Source organism: Panicum hallii, chromosome 8 (assembly GCF_002211085.1).
Source record: "Panicum hallii strain FIL2 chromosome 8, PHallii_v3.1, whole genome shotgun sequence".
NCBI lineage: Eukaryota > Viridiplantae > Streptophyta > Magnoliopsida > Poales > Poaceae > Panicum > Panicum hallii.
In genome coordinates this window covers 41204671-41228924 of record NC_038049.1, presented here as the reverse complement: position 1 = coordinate 41228924, position 24254 = coordinate 41204671, and the positions used below count along the sequence as shown (strand labels likewise).

General features: G+C 44.2%; 2 protein-coding genes and 2 pseudogenes across 3 annotated transcripts; 3 read left to right on the top strand and 1 right to left on the bottom strand.

The window, feature by feature from the left end:
• The first annotated feature begins 259 nt into the window (after positions 1 to 259).
• Positions 260 to 5355, top strand: LOC112901881 (transcription factor BHLH062-like). 2 transcript variants are annotated; one of them, XM_025970745.1, is made up of 6 exons: positions 260 to 456; positions 1395 to 1484; positions 2938 to 3053; positions 4014 to 4141; positions 4576 to 4803; positions 4889 to 5355. In XM_025970745.1, the coding sequence occupies exons 2-6, from the start codon at positions 1411 to 1413 to the stop codon at positions 4955 to 4957; spliced, it is 615 nt and encodes a 204-aa protein (XP_025826530.1). In that variant the 5' UTR covers positions 260 to 456; positions 1395 to 1410; the 3' UTR covers positions 4958 to 5355. The 2 variants fall into 2 exon arrangements, with proteins under 2 accessions (XP_025826530.1, XP_025826529.1); XM_025970744.1 differs by having other exon boundaries at positions 270 to 456; positions 4576 to 5355.
• A 1513-nt stretch (positions 5356 to 6868) lies between these two features.
• LOC112872319 lies at positions 6869 to 11956 on the top strand (annotated as a pseudogene).
• Positions 11957 to 18679: 6723 nt separating this feature from the next.
• On the top strand, positions 18680 to 19817 carry LOC112903027 (xylanase inhibitor protein 2-like). Its single transcript, XM_025972233.1, has one exon. The coding sequence runs from the start codon at positions 18695 to 18697 to the stop codon at positions 19616 to 19618; it is 924 nt and encodes a 307-aa protein (XP_025828018.1). The 5' UTR covers positions 18680 to 18694; the 3' UTR covers positions 19619 to 19817.
• Positions 19818 to 21353: 1536 nt separating this feature from the next.
• LOC112872318 lies at positions 21354 to 21930 on the bottom strand (annotated as a pseudogene).
• Positions 21931 to 24254: the final 2324 nt, after the last annotated feature.

Sequence of the window (24254 nt, the reverse complement as noted above, 5' to 3'; positions counted from 1 at the left end):
ATTTACATGTCAACGTGGCACAACAGCCACAGATCGATGAAGCGACCTGGCTGGGACCAATTTCCCATCCCATCCCAATCAACTGGGAGCTTATTCATCGTCCAGTCCCGATCCAATCCTATCAGAGCTTTTTCCTCGTCCATATCTGCGTCGACCCAGGGAATTCCCGTGGCCGGTGGGGCCGGCGGCGACGCCATGTGTCACCGCGCTGCCGCCTGGGTCACCCAAGTGTGCGGGTGGGTGGCCGCCACACGCTCGCTGCGCCCGCGTGCGTGTGCTCGCCTGATCGCCTCCCTCCCTCCCCCGCGCACTAGCTCCCCAGTTCCCCAGGTAGCCGTCCCCTGCACGGCTGCACCTGCCCGCTCCCATCCGGCCACCCTCCATCTCTTGTCGTCAGCCACCTCCGCCGGCCGCCGCGGACCATCTGGCTGGGGATCAAGATCCGTCGAGGCCGAGGTACCTGCACCACAAAGATCGTTTCTTGATCTGAATTTGGGTGGGCGTGGGGGGATCAAAGCTTGCTTCTTTGTGCGGGCATGGTTCAGTTGGTACGGAGTAGGGAGGGTAGTAGAAGGTTGGTTAGTTTCTTGAGGTGTCTAGGTTGCTAATTTATATGGATTCATTCATTGCAAAAGCTGGTACCTTGATATCGGTATTGGATAGGTTGCACAGTTCTTGGTTTAGCTGCTGCGGCGGGAGAGAAAGAAGATGGTTTCCTGATGAGGGTTTTAGGGAGAAGGGGCTGCTCATCGTGTTCATGTGCTGTTTGCTGTGTTACAGAGTTTTTTTTTTGTTGTGCTTTGAAATATCTGTATTGGATTCTTCGTGTGGATTGGTTTCGGATAAAGTTAGTAGGATTTAATTGGCTTCAGCTTCGTGATGGATTGCATTAGCAGCTCAAGAAGGTTTTGGTTGCCGCTGCAAAAGAAACAGCAGAGAGCTTGATTTGACTTCTACTGTCCTTAGGATTCTTTCTGTTGTTGGATTGGTAAAGTTGACCGAACATATTTGATAGGCTATTGGAGCAATTGGTATTAATAGAAGTTGGTAAAGGTAGCCATATCGAGTTCTCGATGCAGGTTCAGATGGATTTTTGTGTTGTTGGTCTGATCCTTGTCCAAACTCCAAAGTCCACACATAACCTTTATTTCTTGATGTGATTACGTGCGGCTCGTATCTGGTTCATATTTCTTTTCTTAGGAGGTTAAAAGTTTACTTCTTTGTGGTATTATGAGCAATTGATAATGGCCGTGGTATAGCTTCCCATCAAACCCCAGGGTTTTTTAAGTGGATTGAATTTGGTGTTCTGATAGCTTGCGGCCTGTATTATCTGGCCTTGTTTGACACTTGCTTTCATCTGTTTTTATTGCTTAAATACTCATTTTGTGATACAGGAACATTAATTTGGGTATGGTGGCTGACACAGAAAGCTCAGATTCACTTCCTGGAAGTTCAAATGCTGCTGTCGAGACGCCTATTCATGGGTTAGCCTCTAATTATATGATAACTTGATAAGTAATACTTATTTCATACCAGTAATTATTGTTCTTTTTACAGTATGGCTGATTAATCTATGACACACATGACTGTATCTGTTCCCATTTTAGATCATTTCCCGACTCTAGTAGCATGTATCTTTCTGAGATTATGAATTTTTCTGTAGAGTCTAAAGTATATAACTATAAAGGCATAGAAAATTATCATGAACTACGATGCAGATGAACCCAAGTCCACTTACTACTTCATCAGCTGTTAGTCAATTACATATCTTGGGTGATTGTGGCAGAGAAAACACTTGCATACAAAATGCTAATGTCCATCAGATAAATACAATATCCTCACATTCTTTATCTGATCTAGTGCAAGCTACACATGATTAAAATGAGCATTGTTCATTCATGCACAATATAAGGTAGGCTGATCTGTGAATAGATGTTTCAAAAGGCTCAAAAAAAGTATTTTATGGTTAAATCTTGCATTTCTGTACAACCTTCTAGTTTGACTTAGTTTGCTTCTTCACCTATAGTTCTTTGTCTAGCTCCTCTGCTGCTTGCTTATTTTCCATGTCATATGGAGTTGTTTGATCGGCCTGTAAAGGCCACAACTTGAATGAAACTTATGATCTAAGAGGAAGAGTGATGAAAACTGTATGCTATAAGTTACTGTAGCTTCACAAGTAAAGCAGGATCATTTGGTCCCATAGGCTTGTCATTTTCACCTGCATGCATATAAAAGCGAGACTAGTCAACATTTTAAGTTGTGCGTTTCGTTTTTCTTCCTAGTTTTTGTAATTTTTTTATCTTTTTTTTGAAGAAAAGTAACCCTTTTATCTGAACTCACAACAAAATTTGAAAGGGAAAGTTCCCTGCATATAAAGCATAACTCACATGTATACTGAACCGAGCAGAAGAAACCATGTAGGACTAAAAAGATTGTGTAGGACAAGAGCTGTGCAGATGGGTTCCTGCTCTTTAATCCCGTGGTAGGACCTCTAGGCTCTGGGACAGAGTCATAAAAGAGGTTTACAGTTTGGCAGCTTTCGAATGAACTTTATACATCACCCCTTGCCACATTAGAATGAGGTCTATCAACCATAGTAGTTGTTGCCAGCATGCTATTATTTTAAATCTCAATCAGATCGGCAAAATCAAAGAAGCAAGTGTTAATTTGCAATTTTATATGATACTGACACTGAGAATATGTTCTGTTTGAAGTTGATATTCAGATATCTCTTGGAGTTCAGATTTACCTAGTCTAGAACTACCAATAATTCTAAATGGATTATTTTTGCATTTCAGCATCTAGATTATTCTGAAATATAATGCTGTCCATTCTTTTCATACTTATTTGCTCTAGTAGTGTACCCCTTCACTCAGCCTACCCATTTTATTGCTGCTGCATTTTTACCCCTGTTTCCTGGACATATTTATGCTGCAGGTCTCTTGATCAAAGATCTCAGGAAAAGGCTCCAAAGAAAACTCATAAGGCTGAACGAGAGAAGCTCAAGCGTGATCAGTTGAATGAACTTTTTCTTGAGCTCGGCAGTATGCTAGGTTAGTACAATATGCGCCACCTATTGACTATCTGTTATGGAATTAATTTACTCTCTTGAGAGATATCAGTATCTGCACTTAGATTCCATCATTCTGTTCTTCACTTGGGCTCATCTGTTAATGGCAGCCAGCACACATGCACTTTCAGTGAGGACTGAAATTATAAATTAAATTAGCTTATATTCTGTTTTTAGGATCCAGTGCATAGTATGTCTGCACAATTTGGTATGTTAACGTGTCACCTTAGAGAACTCATCTGATTTTCCATTCTTGTCTAAAAGGTCTACTGAATCCATTCCTTAAAATTGCTCAAAAAGAAAAAAACTTGAGTGCTCCACAACATGTTAATGTTACTCTGAGAACAAACACCAACTTGTTATTTAGACCTACAGAGATTTTTTTATTGATTCTGAAAATTATTTGCAATCCTTTGCTTGTTTTCGTTCTCCTTTTTTTACGGATCATCGTACTATTGCGTCTTCATGAATAAACCATGCCATTAAGGATATTTCTGTGTCATCTTACGCATCAGCATGCTAGCACCATCTGTACTGAGTGCGTTTGTGATTGTTGCCATGCAAAGAACTGCTAATTTCGCTGCCAAAGTGCAACTTCTAAATTTGCTACTGCTTCAGAGTTAATGTATGTTTCTTATTAAAAAAGTTAATGTGTGTTTAAGCTATTAATGTTACGCCGTGATTTTGAATGGAACAACACTTTGGAGAATTCTTGCTGATGTACCATGCAGCCGTCTATTCTGATGGGAGTGCCATCTGCTGAACGGCATACTTATGATGCTTTATGCTTTGCAGCGTGTGCCATAAAATATGATTGCATAATCATTATCGTGTCTTCCTGTTGTTTGCAGAACATTGCCTTAGTTTTACAGTTCGTATGTTAGGGTTGTTGGTTTAGCTTTAAATAACTAAGGCACTGATCAACACAGTTCTGCTATTACAGATCTTGATCGACAAAATACAGGAAAAGCTACAGTAGTAGGTGATGCTGCGCGAGTACTGCGAGACCTGGTCACTCAAGTAGAATCTCTCGGAAAGGAACAATCTGCTCTCCTATCGGAACGTCAATATGTGAGTTCCCTAATTCAAGCATTTATATATTCTTGATAAAAGAATTTAAACATGCTATATGCTGCATGAATTCTTGTGATTCTCAAAGGATGGAGACAAATTATAAACCAACCAGAAGAAGGGGTTTAGTTTACACTTTTGAAAACCAATAAATCATCTACAGTTATTACTCTCCTTGTTCAGAAGGATAAACATCTAGCTTGAGTCGTTCTTCCAAAAGTAGGACATCTTATCTTTTGTGAATCCAGTCAATGATTCATTGAAAATATCTGGAGATGCGAAAGACATATTCAATAGACTTTCATTAACATTTCATCGTTCTCATTTGAATTTACTACACTAATTGCACTGCTTGCTTTATGTAGCACTTTGGTAGACGTTTTAGATTACTATCTGCATTGCACATGTTAAACCTAAAATATACTGATTGACAGGTCAGTTCAGAAAAGAACGAGTTGCAAGAGGAGAATGCTACACTCAAATCCCAAATATCAGAACTAGCAAAAGAGCTCTGTGCAAGGATGGGGAATAGCAGCATTGGGATGTCACATCCAGTGGCGAACGCAAGAAGTCCTGATTTGGCGACTCACCTCATGCCACATCAGATGTGGAGCAGCATTCCTAATATAAGCTCTGTGGCCATGGCACACCAAACGAATACAGTATCACCACTGCACACTCAGCTTCACTCTACCAATGATGTTCAAGTTTATGCATCACAGCCTCAGGAGCTGCAGCTCTTTCCAGGGGCGTTGTCGTCACCAGAGCGTGAATGTTCCTACCTCAGACGTGCAGGAATCACCTCTTCAAGCCTGACCGATTCATTGCCAGGTCAGCTTTGCTTAAGCCTTACACAATCATCTCAAGAAGAAAGCAGCAGTGATGTATTGAACAGCAGAAAAGAACGGCGAAACGGTTAGCAGATTGCTGATGCTGGAATCAGTATTTGGCGGTAGTGATTGTCCTGTAAATACCGAGAATCCCCTCCCTTTACTGATTCAGAACTAATGTTATAGGTGGCCAGTTCTGAACTGTGACTCTGTTTGTAGCGCTTGTTCTGCAAACTCCCTAGTCATGTCAGCCTTTAGTTCTGATGCTGATCAAACTGATTCGGACTTGATGTTAATAGTTACTCTATACTGAACTATGACTACTGAACTGTGACTGGTGCTTGCTTTGCAAATTCCCAGCCATATTTGGCCATACTTCTGATACATGCCGATCAAACTTGTAAAGCAGAATTCACCCCTCTTTGCCATATGTTTTCCCCTGAAGTTGTAAGATGTAAGATGGACCGTGATAATATTTCATATCACAAAATGTACTCTTGACGAAAAGCGTTCTGATAAAAAATTGTTTACAACCAAAGATAGATACGTCTGATTCTTCTAAAAATATGTTTTAGTGGGTCCTAAAATTCTGAAGGCAAAAAGTTATCGTACCTTTATTTTTATAAGATTATTTATTATGGATATGGAATGATCTGAAATCATTATTTCAGTCATTTTTATTGTCCCTTCATGGTATGATGGATTTTTATGTTGTCTCACACAATGTAGCGTAAGCGAATCGTAAAATCCCCACCCTTTTCTAAACTGAAAATATACCTGTTCACATGAAAAGATTTATAACTTTTTCATACGAAATCGGATAAAGATAACTTTTATATTAAAAGTATAGAACTCGACGAAATTTAAAACTTTGTAGTTTTTTCATTTCAAATTATTTATATACGTAAATATTTGATATAAATTATTAGACCAATTAAACGGTCTTAGATGGAAAAAAGATCAACATCAAAGCATCCGTTCTCGACAGGATCTAAAACTTTGCAGTTGATAATATTTCTATTTGAGATTTTCTTAACATATAAAAATTTATAAAAGTTAGTATAAATGGATAATATCCAATCACTTATCACAAGTGATTGTGTGATTGTGTAGTGCAGTGATATGGAGTAGTCGCACGATTGGCACGATCTCATGATCCTGAGTTTGAATCACAGGTGATGCATATTCACATATTACGTGTAAAAATTGTGAACGTTAGATGTTGGGATGGTTAATGGTGCGGTGACTGCTTGGGTAATAATGCTTTTTGCTATCATTATAAATTTTTTACAGGGATTTTAGAAAATTCATCACTGCCCAGTTCCTGGCTCAAACCGACAGTGAAACCCGGTCATAACCGCCATCCTGGCTCAAACCAGCGGTGATGACCGAACCCATTACCGTCAACTCTAATCCAACGACCCTACAACTGGCGGTGAAGCAGGGTTTGGAACCGTCTGTGATCGGTAGTTGTAGCAGTGTATATACATATAGAGCCTTGCAGCTAACAATTTTATAATTATCCTCATAAACCAACTTACTAATCTAATCTCTCTCCTAATCCTTATCTTTCTACATCAAGGATAGATGGGCTGGCCCTCCGGCTACCCATAACAGCTTTTACTTTGTACCGTGTAGATGCTCACGCATTTGTCTACAAAATAAACCGCTATAAGCATTGGCGCGTATTTAATTTTTAAGCAACTGTCCTCTCCGTGTAGTCAGATTTGTTTACAGTAGATCAAGTGCCTGACTGCTTGCACATGCATCTACACTCAAAACAATTTTAAATTTCGCGTGCAAAGCCAAAATTTAGCTCGGGAGCTATATGCTGCCAAGCGCGAAGAAAGATGCCCGGCCGGTGTCCACCTACCGATCGACAGCACCTTGCCCTCTCATGTCAGCAACCCCACTGGCCGGTGGCGTCGTGGACGGGGCCATTTCACCTCCTCTCACCAAAAGTAAAATCGAGCTCGCTGCTTGTCCGTCGAGAGAGCTAGCTGCTGCAGATGGCGGCGATCACGTGAGGCGGTCGACTATGGTGCGGCCGGCGCGGGAGACGCCCGCGGCGGAGGCTGTGGCTCTCCAACCTCGACCTCGTGGCGCCGCGCATGCACACGCCCAGCGTCCGCTTCTACCGCCGCCGCCCGGACGACGGCGCGGGCTGTGAGAACCGCCCAATTTAATACCATTTTAGACGAATCGCCGGTCGTTATAATTAAGAGGAGAGCTAACACGCGCTCGCGCTTCGGCGTGCCACGTGTTAACCCACATCTAAATCACGACGACCAACACGACATTCACCCAAAATGAGGCTAAATCCGGTAGTCCCGGTATGTGCTCCACCATACGCCCAAGATCATGCATATACACATACCGTTCACAACCTAGTATTTCGCCATTGTACCACAAAGAGCAATTTTAAATAGCAAGTCCAAATTTGATATTAAGGTTCAACACAAGTTACAAGCCTTGGGCTCACAATCCAAATTAAAAGGGACATGAATCATGAAGTTTAGTGTGACATGATAATTCCCTAAAAGACGAGTACGCAGCGGAAAAATAAAGCGCGCAACGAGACGGAGCCTTGCTCAAGGACGCCGTCGACACCACAATAACCTACTCCTCGCCCGCACCGGGATCAGCGGGGTAGAAGTGGCCAAAAACAATTTCCGGCTCACCTGCAACTTAGTTAAGAAAATATAGCAACATGAGTACAAAGGTACTCGCAAGACTTACGCGAATAAGTAAACAAGGAGTATGCAAATGAGGGCTCACAAGAAAGCTTTAGGGTTAAGTTGTTAGCATAAGCATGAACTTTCTAACCAAAACCTATTCTAGCAATCCTAGCATTTTTATTATCTTGCCCAACCCACCATAAAATTTTAGTTAAACATTGACCAACCATAATAAGTGACATAAGCATCATACACCACGTGCGACCAAGACCGATACAACTACGAAGAATTCGTCGAAACTTGAGCTTGCTCATAACCGAGAGCGCGGCAATTCGAATTGATTCATTAACCTTGCAAGGGTGTACAACTTTACCCACACGACACAAGGACCATGCGACTCGCCCAACCGATCACGTTGGGTGAGGGGGTACTCGCATCAACCATTCCCGACGAGTTATAACCGTTGAACATCACGCCTAACTTGCGCGGAGAGTAACCTAGGTCCACCGGGGACACCCCTAAGCCTCTCTACAAAGCCCCACGGCCACGCATCTAGGACCGTGCATCAACGATTAAAACTAGAGGGTATTCGGCTTATCCACCCCATGAATGGATATGTGGTAGTACGATAAGTGCTCAATTTCCAAGGTCATCCACGGACGGTCCTTAATCGGTTCAAGCAGACTAAACCTCGAGACTCCTCTCTCTAGGCCCTACCTTCCGCTCGAACCAACACCACACTTCCAACTAGACCGATCCGAACCAACATTCCGACACCGGACAGCACGTTTAAGATAACACAAAGTGGGTGAAACAAGTGATCCTATTCCAATTTTCCCTACAAGATATGCACCAACCCTAGACACGACTAAGCATTTAGTTAAATGAGTTGCAAGTGACTACGTGTGCCAAGGGCATGGATAAACAAGTCAAGAGAGGGCATTGCATGAAAGTAGGACCGACGATGCAATAGATAAATATTTAATATAAGCATAGATACCCAAGTGAAATAACTAAATTTAAGCAAGTTAAATAGGTCAAGGAATCATGCTTAGCTGCTTGCCTTGGTTCTCTTCTTGCTCAACCACACACTCGGCTCCCGGCTCGGCTTCGACGGTTGCGGAGGGCTCAACGGGTTCGTCCTCCGGAGTCTCGGTCACTAAAATGCATGAATGATACGCGTGCATTAGAATGATGCCGATGACATGAAATGAGATGATATGATATGAATTGGAATGAAGCACCACTCAAAGCAAGGAAGCGAGCTAGCAAGAACACAACGAAGCGCGATTAAAGCGTAAATCTAAGCCCGAAGGCGAACCTACTCACAAAACAAATGGCAAGAGAAATTCATGGATTTAATTCTGCACACAGAGAATCTCAAGAGAAAATCATGAGAGTTGGATTTGCAGCTAAATTAATTTTGTGGAAATACTTATGATTTCTGCAAATTTCAGCTACTAGAATTAATTTAAATCTTAAAGGCTACTCAAAACATTTTCAAAAATCCTAATAAAATTACCAGAGATACAAGACACGATCACAAGGATAACAGAACTGGTTTTACCATTTTATCAATTTTCTACCAAAAGATATTCATTTTATAAGATTGCAGGCAGCAAAACTAAAAACACATTAAAAACCTATCAAACAGTACTGGAACAATTACACAACTTGCACTATGAGAAAAAGCATTTTACAGGGAATGTAACAAACTTTAGTTTGACATTTTTAGGATATTACACAAAAAGCTAAACAATTTTCTTACTTTACAAAAGGAAGGGCATAAATATTTGCACAAGATATTATCATGCTTGAAAGTAATTTTACTGCGTAGATCTATTGTAGAGGAAACAAAACAAACAAATCTCACAATTTTTAGAGCCCTAGAACAATTTCTACACATTTTACAATCTTGCAGCACATATAAACAAAACACAACAGCCCCAAAAGGGCTAGGGCCACCCGGGCCAGCACCCAGCGGGCGCCGACAGGTGGGCCCGCGGGGACCGGGGCCGAGTCAAGGCCAGCCGTGGCCTTGACCCGCCGTGGCGCGGCCCGCACGCGAACGCGCGCGCGACGTCGCGGCGGCCGGCACGGGGCCGCGGCCCACGGGCGCGAACGCGCAAGGGTGGAGCGCGCGGAAGCAGCGCGGCAAAGCGGCGAGGCTCACCCGCGGCGGGGTGACGGCGGAGCGGAGCGGCAGACGGCGGGACGGGGGAGAGCGGCGGCGGCGGGCGGGAGCGAGCGTGGGGAGGCTCGGGCGGTTGAGGGGAGGAGCGATTGAGGGTCGGGGCTGAGCGAGGAGGTGGCGGGGGAGCTCTGCGCGCGCGGAATCGGGCGGAGGTGGTGCGACGGCGGGGGATTGCGGCGGCGGCGGCGGCTCGGGAGAGGAAGGGGCGGCGCTAGGGTTCGGGCGTGCAGTTCAAATGGGGAGCGGGGAGAGGAAGGCGAAGCGGCGGGGAGAGAAGAGAGAGCGGCGCGCGGGACTCGAAGGGGCGGCGGTGGCCACGCTGGACGAGCCAGCGGCCGCCGGCGTGCGCCACCGCGCGGACGCCCAACGGGCGGGCGCAGAGGCGCGGGAGGCGCGGAGGGGGAGGCTGACGCGCGGGCCCAGGCGCGCGGAGGAGAGGGGGAGGAGGCTGACAGGTGGGGCCGGGAGAAGGGAAAAAGAATAAAGCAACGGTTCAACTTGTAAAATCGAAAACATGTATTTCCCGGGCTCCAAAAATCACCAAATTTTTACTGAAGCTAGATTAAATCATCAAGAACACAATGCAATAACAAGATCATAAACATCTAATATGGATTGCTCACAAAAATTCAAACAACATTGCAGTTTTCAAAGTTTCCAAGAATTTTGTGGCTCGGCAGAGACATCCAAAAATCGAATAAAAATATCTACAAATCATCATTTGAAATCTAGTATTTGAGTAAAATGTTTTGGGGGCACAGCCACATGGCAAAATTTAAACTCACTTCACAACTTACACATAATCCACACAAGAAAATGGATGACCATGATGTAATTAAGTGCATATAATGCTCCATAATGCTTGGATAATGCTCATGATGATGTTGCTTAATTTTTAATCTCATGCTTTTAAATTTTGGGTCGTGACACGGGCTTCTTCGACGGCGAGAGGATGCGGCGGGCGCTGGCGGAGGCGCTCGTGCCGTTCTACCCGCTGGCCGGGCGGCTCGGGCGCGGCGCGGACGGGAGGCTCGAGCTCGACTGCAACGGGGAGGGGGCGCTCTTCGTCGAGGCCGACGCCGCCGGCACCGCCGTCGACGACTACGGCGACTTCGCGCCTACGCCGGAGCTCAAGCGCCTTGTTCCGGCCGTCGAGTGCGCCGACGACGTTTCTGCGTTCCCGCTCCTTGTGCTGCAGGTGACTTATTTCAAGTGTGGAGGTGTCTGCCTTGGTGTTGGCACGCAGCACCATGTCTCGGACGGCCTGTCCGCCTCACACTTCATCAACTCACTGTCCGCACTCTGCCGCGGAGCCCAAATCGCCTCCATGCCCTTCGTCGACCGCACACTCCTCCGTGCTCGTGATCGGCCCACCCCACAGTTCCAGCATATCGAGTACCATCCTGCAACACCGGCATTGCTGTCGTCCACGCCACCATCTGCGCGCGGCCACCACCGTGGCCATCTTCAAGCTCACCCGCGCCGACCTCGGCCGCCTGCAGTCGCAGCTCCGTCCTGCCAGTAGTGAAGGCGGCGGCGCGCGGCGGCTCAGCACATTCGCGGTGGTCGCCGCCCACGTCTGGCGATGCGCCTGCCTCGCGCGCGGCCTGCGCCCCGAGCAGCCCACCACGATGTTCACCGCCGTCAGCGGGCGGCGGCGGCTGCAGCCCCCGCTCCCCGACGGCTAGCTACCTGGGCAACGCGGTCTTCACCGCGGCGGCGCGCTGGCGCGGCGGCGGCCGTCCAGGCGGCGGTGGACCGAGTGGACGGGGACTACTACCGCTCGGCGCTGTACTACCTGGAGCTGCAGCCGGATCCGTCGGTGGTGCTGCGCCGTGGGGCGAGCACCTTCAACGGCGTGAACCTTAGGCTCATCAGCTGGGCGCACATGCCGGTGCACGACGCCGATTTCGGGTGGGGCCGGCCGGTGTTCATGGGTCCGGGCGGCATTGCGCGTGAGGGCCTGGGGTTCGTCCTCCCAAGCCCGGAGGGTGACGGCAGCATTTCTGTTGCCATCTCGCTGCAGGCGGAGCACATGGACAAGTTTAGGAAGCTCGTCTTCGAGCTCGAGGGGAGAATACAAGGCGTTAATACTTACAGCAGCAAAATGTAATTTATCTATCTATCTATCTATCTATTATATTATTAAAAAAATACTAAAAGAACCCACCACGTTCGTCTAAAGATTTTAGAAATTCTCATAATAATCTAAAAGAAATAAGAATTTACGCTGTCGGATTTTACGAAGATCTAACGGTCTAAAATAATTAGAAGAGTCCATATCAAATTCAATGAAAATGCAATAGTTTAAACTAATCAAAACAGTCCAATTCAGGCTAAAGTTACGGCATGACAAAAAAACCGCTTAGCTCACTACATGTATTAAAATATTCCATATATTCCACAACTTGTACATATGTATGTACTTGGAATTGGAAAAAGATCTGTCAAGAAAATAAGGTAAGAACATTGTCTACAAGAAGATCTTCTAATCAATTATAGATAATGCTTTGCATATTTAGATTACCGCACGACATAATTCTCCTGTAAAATGTCATCTCAAATATAACAATTTTCGTGAATGGAAATATATAGTCAAGCATTGCTAAAAAAATATAATAGCAAGGTATCAAATTACTGTTATATATGCTACGAGGCTTACGTATCAGACATAATAGGGATAGTGGAAACTTGAGACATATGGCTCACGTTAAGCAATTGTTTAAGAAAAATGCTCTTTGACGAACAAACAAACACCACGCCTACAATTAAAATAAATATCTTGCTCCCCCTAAGATATTTAACAAATAATATATTAATCCCCTCAAAGATGCCAAAAAACAGCAGCAGCACCATGCCAATTGAAGTATTACCAAGCCGATTAAGTTGATAGTCTACTATATACAAAAAATTGATTCCGACAGCTACTGCCGTTGCTTCTCTTCGCTCAGGAAAAAAGCAAGCTCTGACGCATAATCTAACTCAGCAAGAGTCGAACTCCACAGGTTAGGTGCATTGGATGTGACACACACATCGATTACTAATGTATGGAGGAAGAAAATGGAAGAGGGAGAAATCGGTAGAAATAGCCGGAGAAAATGGAAATCAAAGAAAAGAGTTAGAGACTGATGGCATAACTCTAAAGTGGAAGGATTTATGCAGTCAGATGGGCTGAAGATAAAAAATGTACAATAATCAAAGTGGAAAAATATACCAATAGGTTGGGCTGAATATAAAACTAAAAATTATATTTATTAATATATATATATATAAATTTTGCAACGATAGGAGAAAATAAATAACCAAATTTTTTTTGACCAAAGTCGAGAGGGAGGGCCCAACCTATTTTTAATATAACTTTTTATTTAATCCATACCCGTTTTAATTCACTTCGACGAGGAGTCAGGTCTAGGTTTGTTGGATGCTACTTAGATGTTCTAACAACTATACCAAAGCAAGCTCTGATGCACGGTCTAAACTTAGCAAGATTCGAACTCCATAGGAAACTTCTCTATTAGGTGCATCGAACGCCAAACATACTAATCGATTTCAAATGTGTGGAGGAAGAAAATGGAAGAGGGATAAATCAGTAAAAATAGTTGGAGCAAATGGAAATCAAAGAAAAGAGTTAGTGACAGATGGCACAACTCTAAAGTGGAGTAATTTATGCAGTCAGATAGACCAAAGACTAAGAATGTACAGCAACCAAAGTGGGAAGAAATACCAATAGGTTGGGCTGAATAAAAATAATAAAAAATTATATATATTAATATAGCATATATATATATATATGAAAAATCCTTTCTACACTCGCTTGTAGCTACTCTCATGTATGTATCTCATGATGCAGGACGTATCTGATCCAATGGAAAGTATGTACGTGGAGTATATTATCATACTAGACCATCTATGATGGTATATACGTTGGATATGTGACCATACATAGAGTATGTTGATATACTAATTTTTATATACTAGTACAAAGGTATAATCATAATATACTTAAAAATAAGGATGCTTTTCAAAAATTTCATATATATCCTTCTGAAGTATCTTATAATTAGTATATGAATATACTTAAAGTGGTAAATGAGCATGAAGATATACGTATGGTGGTATACTGATGATGAAAGTAGCTACACGTGAGTGTAGAAAAAACTCATCATATAAATATATATATCTATATATATCTATATATATATAAGTTTTGCAAGGATAGATTAAAATAAATAAACAAAATATTTTTGACCAAAGTCAAGAGGGAGGGCCCAACTATTTTTAATATAACTTTATATTTAATCCATGCCCATTTTTAATTCACTCCGATAAGAAGTCAGGTCTAGGTTTGTTGGATGCTGCTCAAATATTCTAACAACTAGATCAACTAAACTAGAGATTCTTTCGCTAAATAGTAATCAAGGCACAAATCAAAGTGCAACATCTAAGTTACAAGTTGTAGGCTTTGACAACATCACTAACACATATAGATAAATATATTTAATAACTACGACAAACCTATACCATACTACAATTAATCATCCAACTTAGATATTACGTGCTATAATGTGCACCCATATTCAAGGTGACCTAATATTAAACTCAATACTCAAATTTAGAAATTGCAAGTTAAAGTATTAAAATATGCCAACATGATATGGAACAAAGCAACTTAAAAGTCAATGATTGATATGAATGCATATACATAGAAAGCTGCGGGCAATATTTAACGAAAGCGAATCAGAGGTAAATAAAATACCAAAAGATCTCTTTGGTTAAAGTAAAAAGGTAAAAAATAATTGCAAATAAAAAACAAACTAGCTACTCGTGCTATTAGCGCGGGCCACCTTGCTAGTTATTAGTTATTAATAAGAGAAGCATGCGTGATCTTACTCCCTCCATCCTGAAATATAAGATATTTTGGTTTATCTTAAGTCAAAGTAGTCTGAGTTTGACCAAATTTATAGAAAATCTCAAAAAGTAATAATATTTGGAGTGCATGGACAAGTTTAGGAAGCTTATCTTCGAGCTGAGGGGAGAATAATACAAGGCAGCAGCAAAATGTAATTCAATTAATAAGAGAAGCATGAGAGAGACTGTACCTTATATGCTTAATTTACACCTTTAATTTATATATTAATTACCAAGATTAATTCTCTATTGTGAAACGATTGAATGAAGGAAGCTTCAAATAAGTGAACTAGCTAGTTCATGACGTTAAGAATTCTAAACGTGTTTTTGTATTTGGGCTAGTGCACGTGTACATTTTGTATGTGGTTCGCCGGGTTAATTTGTAGCTGGTGACCACGTCATGTTTGTTAGCGCTAGCTTGGTTAGCCACAGTTTCCTGATTGGGACGTCGACACAAGAGCGACAGACCATGTTACCGCCGATCTGGAGCGCCTGACCACAAGAGAGCGCTACAATGGTGGAGATCAAGTTCAGATTGCGAATGGCTCAGATTTTCCCTTTCGCCGAAAAATCCAGCTTCATGCCACCAAAATCTTCTAACCATCCTACAATTCTCCCTGTCCTGATCAAACCAATCACTTATCATTATCAAGAGCATGCTCTTCTAGGAACACCTTCCACTGAACTCTCACCTCCACATGAACCACTGGTACGTCTCAGAGTGATAGTCAATCTGATCGTATTTGTGATGCTGATGCCACTGTTGCAAGCCCCTCTGTTGCAGGTTCTTCAGAAGCAGCAATTGGCAGTGCTGCTCCTATGATGCAGACTGACAGCACTGTTTCTAGAACACAGACTGAACAACAAATTGATCCGGTTAGTGATTCTCCATCAACCGTTGTGGTGATCGAGCCAGCATCCCATGCGTACAAGGCTTCTTGATAATATTTTGAACCCGAAGGAATTCACAGGTGGCACCCTAAGATATCCAGGTCAGCGTGGCTTCGGTGGCTTGGTGTCTGTCCAAAATCCGACAATAGTTCTTGCAGTACAGAACAGACTGAATCAGCTGAACATGTAGATTCCGTTGGACAAAGTGAGCCTGCTGGATTTAAGGAGGCCATGGAGCATCCCAAATGGAAGCAGTCCATGGATGAGGAGTGCTCAGCATTGATGAAGAATAATGACACATGGAAATTGGTGTCGATGGGTGTACAAACTGAAAAGAAAATCAGATGGTTCAATTGACAGATTTAAAGCCCGTTTAGCAGCGAAGGGGTTCAAGCAGCAGCATGGTATTGACTACTTTGACACATACCCACCAGCGGTTAAGCCTACGACAGTGTGAGTTATACTTGCTTTGACAATTTCTAGAGGATGGGATCTGCACGAAATAGATATTGAGAATGCTTTTCTCCATGGGCTCTCTTGCAAGAGGAGGTGTTCATGAAACAAGCTCCAGGATATGTTGATCAATCTTAGCCACCAAACTATGTCTGAAAGCTCAAGAAAGCGTTTTATGGTCTTAAGCAGGCCCCAAGAGCTTGGCATTCTCGATTGACAAGTAAGCTGCATGAATTAGGCTTCAGACCATCACAAGCTGACACATCCTTGTTCCTGTTTAGGCATGGAGGAGTGACAGTGTATTTGCTGATATATGCAGATGATATCATCATTGTGAGCTCCTCTACTGCAGCAACAACCAAGTTGATTCAACAACTGAAAGATGAGTTTGCAGCAAATAAAGGATCTTGGGAAGCAACAACCACGTTGTGTAGGGGTACCAAGAGTCATATGTACTGCAATTGTGGGCCCCCAATATAATTTGAAGTTATTCCGAAAGTTGTAAATTAAGATGGTAAAGACTTCAGGTTGGCTAGCCGTAAATTAGTAATTTGGAATGGCTGCGGTGATGCGGACCAAAGATCCTATCCTCTATCTCAGCACATCGTGCCTCGTCTTTCTCGTGAAATTACGTGCACCACTCTCGTAACTTTTCTATTACATATGTGTTTGGACCTTTTTATCACATGTAACCAATCTTAAAATTTAAAAAAATTGTAGTTCTTGAACCGAGCATCAAATTTAAATTCCGATTGCACAATTGTGTTTCTTCCAACAACACCTTCAAAATAAGATCCTACTTGTATATGTTTTGACTATATTTTTCAAATAGACTTAATTTGCTTACGTAGAATATAAAAATGCTAAACCAAACTAGTTAAAATGCTTAATTGGTTTGCCAAAATGATCTATTGTTAAACATGCATAAAACATCCAACTACCAAAACACAATTATTTACCCTCTTTCTGATCATACCATCCAATTTATCTTCACAATATCATCATAAATATCCATTTAATTCAACAAAGGTGGCTGAAGCAATCTTTTGTAACGTCATAAGCAACTTTTTCGAAAATAGTAAGCAAATTATAATAAACTAAAAAGTATTTTCTCACAGCAGAAAAATATCACTAAAATATATTGATGTGGGATCTTATTTTGAAGCTCTTGCTGAAACAAGTGCAATGGCACAACCGGATTTTTGATTTGGATGCTCGGTTTTAAAATTACAGCTTTTTTAATTTTTTAAAACGAAGCCCATGCTTTTCTCTCCCATACATGCATGTGCTTCTTTTTTATTCTCCTCTTCGCAAGCATGTACAGCACAAGCGTGTACAACACCTCATAAAAAATAGCATTAGCAATTTTTGACAAAAAATGGAAGCGTGCTATGACCTGGCAAGTTTATTATTTCAAAAATAATATAGCCGTACAGAAAGCTAATATTACGACCTGCCGTAACATTATCCAATTAAGATATGTGATTTGCATGCAATTTAATTTCTGGGATAGCCAATAGAACCGGCCTGGATGGTGGCACAAACAGGATATGATACAAAGTCCATTTACTCCTTGAGTTGCAGAGAAGAGCAAGGTGGAAGACTTGGGGAAAATAGACACTGCAACCTCTTGTTAGCCATCATTTATTTTAGGGAACTTAGACAGCAGCGGTACTAAGGAATCCAAAAGAAAAAAAAACAATGGCACGTTAGTTTCCAGTGGTAGATCAAGAATTTAGACATCTCTTATTGGCTTGTAGGGAATTGCCTCGTAAAAAAATAGGCCTGCACAATGTTATCTTCCCGCAAGATTAGGCTCTTCTTCAAAGACAAGGAGAGCAGTTACCAGCCGGCATTGCTACGATACTGCAGAAATATGAAACCGGAGCGCTAGATTCCTCTAATACTCCCTCCATTCTAAAATATAACCTTAGTTTATCCGAAGTTAAAGTAATCTAAGTTTAACTCAATTTATAGAAAATAGCATTAATATCTAGCACATCAAATAAGTAAATTATGAAAATGTATTTCATAATGGATCTAATTATTCTTATTTAACATTCAAAATATTATTATTACTCTTTTATGTAAACTTTTATCAATTTAGAATAGTTTGACTTAGGACAAACCAAAATGCCCTGTATTTCAGTATGGAGGAAGTATTTAACAACCAAAATACATTCGCAAAAGCTTTTAAATTGTTTGGGTCCTAAAATCCAGAAATGTATTAATGTGTTTGTTATGGAAATGACCAGAGATCTTCATTCCAGTTATTTCCATGATAATTAAATTATTTCCAACCTTTTTGCATGTTTTTGTTGTCGGCTCGAGCCGCGGTCAACGTCAACCTCGCCGGCTATCTGGCAAAGCCGCCATGGTCAGCGTCGTTGACCCCTGACACACCCACACATGCATGGTCACTGGTCAGCATGTGCAAGCTCGTCTAGCGCTGTCCTCCACTCTCTCAGTGACGACGCTTCTGCGTCTTATCTTCTCTGTGCCAACGTGCGGGTTGCCTACCAATGATGCTCCTCTTGCATAAATACAGGTGCTCCGTGCTTCCCTCTCGATCGCAACAGGCACCACCACACACACCGCAATGGCGTTCCGGCGGCGTTCGTGCAGCCTCCTCCTCCTCCTCCTCCTCGTCCTCCTCTCCCTGCTGGCGGTGGGCTCGCTCGCTGCTACGGGGCCCGGTGACATCGCCGTGTTCTGGGGCCGGAACAAGGACGAGGGCACGCTGCGCGAGGCCTGCGACACGGGCGCCTACACCACCGTCATCATCTCCTTCCTCACCGGCTTCGGCGGCCATGGCGGCGGCGCCAACGCCTACTCGCTTGACCTCTCGGGCCACCCGCTCGCCGGCGTCGGGAACGACATCAAGCACTGCCAGTCCAAGGGCATCCTCGTGCTGCTCTCCATCGGCGGGCCAGCCGCAGCCGGAGGCGCCGGGGCCAACTACTCCCTCCCCACGGCGCGGTCCGCCGCGGAGCTCGCCGGCCACCTCTGGGACGCTTACCTCGGCGGCTCCCGCCCCGGCGTGACCCGCCCGTTCGGCGACGCGGCGCTCGACGGCGTCGACTTCTACATCGACCAGCCGGGCGGCACCGCCGGCCACTACGACGAGCTCGCCAGGCGCCTGAGCGCCCACAACCGGAGCTACCGCGGCCGGCCCGGCGTGACGCTGACGGCGACGGTGCGGTGCGCGTTCCCGGACCCCGACCTCTCGGCGGCGCTGGCCACGGGGCTCTTCGCCCGCGTCCACGTCCGGCTGTACGGCGGCGACCTGCGGTGCGAGTGGGGCCAGTTCGACTCGTGGAACCGGTGGGCGGCGGCGTACCCGGGCAGCCGGGTGTTCGTCGGCGTGGTGGCGGCGCCGGAGGCCGACCGGGACGCGTACCTGTTCCAGAAGGACCTCTACTACGGCATCCTGCAGTTCGCGCAGAAGGTGCCCAACTACGGCGGCCTCATGATCTGGGACAGGTACTACGACAAGATCAACCACTACATCAGCAGCAGCTAAACCTCAACTCCGATTTCCGACCATGTTCACTTCAGCCAAATCTCTTCAAGTGTTCAGGTAATAATCAAGAAGTGTGTTATGCAAAAATAAAATGGAGGAAGAAGAGTAAACTGTTATGGAACAGGACATCTATATATCATCTGTTCAATGTTTCTTGTGACTATGCTAGCTGCAACGTGCAAGAGGGTTCAGCAGTTCACTGTTTTTTTTTGGCAGATCATGAATCCATGATCCGGTCTGGCACCCTATTTTCTTTTTGGCTTTGAACTGAGGCGAGACATTGTTAATTAAACTCACAACATGGGGTACAATCAGCACTTACAGACTGTGCTATTATACAGAAGGAAATGTCGGAAATATCTACCGGGGTATTAGTGGAAGTTAGCTAATGCGTGATGATGATCTACCATCATGGATCTGATCAATGTAATGTGCAAAATATGATAAGAGTGAAAATGACCGAACGAGTGGTAAGTTCACGTACCGGAAAAAGCTCGGTGTAGACCCAGGGCTCCACAATGGTCAAGCGTGGGAGATGGCTCCTAGCACTACTATCCAAGTTTGCAAATTCACGGTGAATTCAGGGCAGATTCATCAATCCACTAGTTAATTCAGCACCAATGTGGAAGGCTAACGGATGGCGCACGTGTTCAACTTAAAGAGTAAAGTGCACCACCGGTCCTTAATGAATTTGTACGATTGTGCCACCTCTGTCACTTCGGGTGCTAATCCAAGTGACACATGTCAACAAGCTTTGGGTGCCAATTCTACAACTATATATACTTTGCATTTAGGTCTTAATTCTACAATTTCATTTAGGGCCTTGCAGTATACTTTCAGTGCAGGTACATACATTGTCCTACTTCTAGTTTTATTCTACAGTAGCCCTTTTAGCATCAGAGTAACAAGTTGTTGCTCCATGCTTTTCTCTTTCACCTTCATGCTTTTGAAATGTAGAAATCCATTGCGGGGACATCCATGCATACATTGTTAAAAATTTGCACACATATATACACACCATAATAGGTGCCCTTACCTGAGCCAGATTGCCTGAGTTGATTATTTGGAAGTTACTTTCTTATAGCACTTCTGAATGATGCGGCCACTCCCTTCCAGGAGTGTCCACTATCCAGGTAAACTGAGGGTGCACCTCGCAGTGAGACTTGGAGAAAGCCAAATATTTGCACCACCACAAAATCATCAAAGTAGTGCGAAAATATCTCCCAGAAAACACAAAAGATGGTGAAGTTGAAGGAAAAATGCATGATGAAATAAGAAAAAGGAGGCCATGCAACCATGAGATCTCTGTATACATGCATGTTTATATTTTGAAGGGCTAGCTATATATGCCTCAAGGTTTCTAGCTGGTATGAGCATGACAGCCTCACTCTAGTTTGTCCGTTGAGATATTGGAGAAAGCCAAATGCATGCTCACTTGAAAAAAGATACAAACAAAAAAGGCTTGTTAGCATATGATTGATTGAGAATGTCGTTTCGTCTCCACGGAAGACACACCTTGTGAGGGAACCGCAGCAATGACATATATGACTGCAGGCTCATTTGTGTTCACCAATTACAATGTCACGTAAGATGCCGAAAAGAACCAAATAGGCTAGCCGCCGGGCTGTTCATTTGCACCACAATGCATGCCCCTAACCGAAACGAGAAATAAAAGAAAAGGAAGATTTCTTGAGATGTCCGAGAAAAACTAGCAGTTTCAACAGTTCTCAACCGGCTAACTCTGCATTATTTCACGGTACGCAATCCAATATCACACTAGAGAGACATTTCGTAATATCACAGGTGAAATCTGAAGGAACTTTAGACAAACCAATCTTCCTATGTTATCAGGGATTGATGAATCATGAACGCCGTCGAGCGCCGCGCCGCCGAACGGGCGGGGCACGCCGGGGCGGGAGCCGCCGAGGTAGGCGTCCCAGAGGTGGCCGGCGAGCTCCGCGGCGGACCGCGCCGTGGGGAGTGAGTGGCCCGCAGATGGAGAGCAGCACGAGGATGCCCTTGGACTGGCAGTGCTTGATGTCGTCCCCGACGCCGGCGAGCGGGTGGCCGGAGAGGCCGAGCGAGTAGGCGTTGGCGCCGCCGCCGAAGCCGGCGAGGAAGGAGATGAGGACCGTGGTGTACGCGCCCGTGTCGCAGGCCTCGCGCAGCGTGAACTCGTCCTTGTTCCGGCCCCAGAACACGGCGATGTCGCCGGGCCCCGTGGTGGCGAGCGACCCCACCGCCAGCAGGGCCAGGGAGAGGAGGAGGACAAGCGCTTGGAGGAGGCTGCTCGGACGCCGCCGGAACGCCATTGTGGTGTGTGTGGTGGTGCCTGTTGCGATCGAGATGGAAGCGCTGAGCACGTGGATTTAATCAAGGAGATGGAGCATGGAGGAGGAGCATGATTGGTAGGCAACCCGCCGCGCGTCCGGTGGGGATCACGAAGACAAATCCCCTGCTCTATTTCTCCCGGAGCAAGCGAGCACGGAGGCGAACTACCAGTCCGAGCAGCCACCGCGACTCGATGTCGTTGGTCCCATAGCAGGCACGCTGCGCCCCCTCCCCGCCAGCCAACCGCCGGAGCTGCCATGAGCAGGTACGGGAGACGAGACACAGAGGCCCTACGATTCCTTCCGTGAAGATGGGAAATCGATGCGCGCCTGTTGCTTTCTTTGACCGCCATTGGCTGCAGAGTGCTGACTAAAAGATGCACGGGTAACAGACGTTGATCAAACTGCTAGTTCAGAACAAGATAGGCATAGAGATATTGGTTTTGAAGAACCAAACCAGAGCTCATTGTCCTGACTATGATACTGCAGTCTACAGATGCTAGACTGTATGAAAATAGAACAGACACGGAGGAAGAAAGAAGCCTTATTTTTGCTGATCCCTTTTTCCCAGAAAACCTTTTACTACGTACTGTAATTTTCTTGGGATGGTTTCGTTTAGCGCTTTGCATTATACTTGCAGTACAGGTATATTATCCTACTTCTAGTTTTTAAATTTGATAGGAACCCTTTTAGCATCAGAGTAACAAGTTGTTGCTCCATGATGAATACAGTATGTATAGGGTATGCTCATGTAAGAAACTTGCCCATAGCGCCTTCCAACTTCACTTGAAGACTCATGTACCAGACGAAACATGTGTGAAAGAAAAAACCATCATTTGAGCTTACTTTCCAAATCCTGCATTTGCTATTGCGTGTAGCTAGGACACATTGACACCTGGGGTCCTAGTACAGGATTTCCCAATAGGACGACCAGCATCCTGTTTACATGAAGCTGGCCCAGCTACCAAGCACTTAATCATGCTTTTCTTTTCACCTTCATGCTTTTGGAGCGCAGAAATCCATTTGTGGGGGCATTCATCATTCATGCATGTATTGTCAAAAAATTTCACATATATATACACCCACAATATGTGTACTTACCTGAGCCATATCAGATTGCCCGATTTCATTTTGAAGTTACATTGTTCTAGCACTTCTCAGCGATGTGTTTCCTCCCTTCCAGGAGTGTCCAATTAAATTGCGGGTGCCTCTCGCAGTGAGACATTGGAGAAAGCCAAATATTTTCACTACCACAAAATCATCAGAGTAATGCAGAAACAGTAGCATTGTTTTGCATCCAGCCTGTACTAATTATTCATCTGCATGGTTTCTTGTTGGAAAGTTTCTGTAGCTTGTAGCAACCATGTTAGAGCTCAACATACCTGTAGATGTTTTCTTTGCATGCAAGGAAATGATCAGCTTATGTTAGAGCATTGGTGCACCTACTGATCCACATTGATAGTCTGTTCGCCTTTGTCAAAGCAGCATCGATGAATCTTCAAAATTTTCACCTATTGATCATGATCATTATTTATGATCTCAGTTCCTTTTTCCATTAGTAGCCTTTTGTTACTCTTACTCACATAACAAACACCCCAGATGAGCACAATGATGCCCATGGTCACGACAATGATGTGCCCATAATTTCCGGAAAGAGGCTCATGCACGTGCTATGATTAGTGAGTGGCTGTTAACTGGACACTGTTGCTTGTTGCAATGCTTGTCGGTGCTTAGACTCGCATTCGGATACAATCGTCACATGCCATAACAAAATTTTAAATCTCGCTTTTGCTATTCATTACTATATCTATGACATGTGGGCCTGGTCCAAAATTCGACAGATTTGGAGCCTATTTCTGTGACGACAGATAAGTAGACAGACCTAAGGCTTGAATGTGCGTAGTTCTTGGCATCAGAATTTGTGTTCGTGTGAGCTTAATGGCTCAAGTACATGAATGTGCGTACTTTCTCAAGTACAGTGAGCACTCTGAAACAGAGAAAAGTACAATGGTCATTCATGTATTTCACTCCTTTTTCAAAAGATTTTGCTAGGGGCAGGATATATAAAAGGAGTTTGGAGAAAATAAAGTTGGATCAGTTAACATGCAATCCATGGATGGATGGTCAGCTGCTAACTACAAAGCACTTATCCTTATCCAACAAAAAATGCTAGTATGGTGCTTTTCGTCAACACCGGCTGCTAGCAGAGAGGAGTCGAAGTTTCTGACCATTGTAACTGTCAACACGGTCAGGATGCGTCTTCTCACTACCCACTGGTGCTTTTCAGGGGGCGCCCATGTTAAATC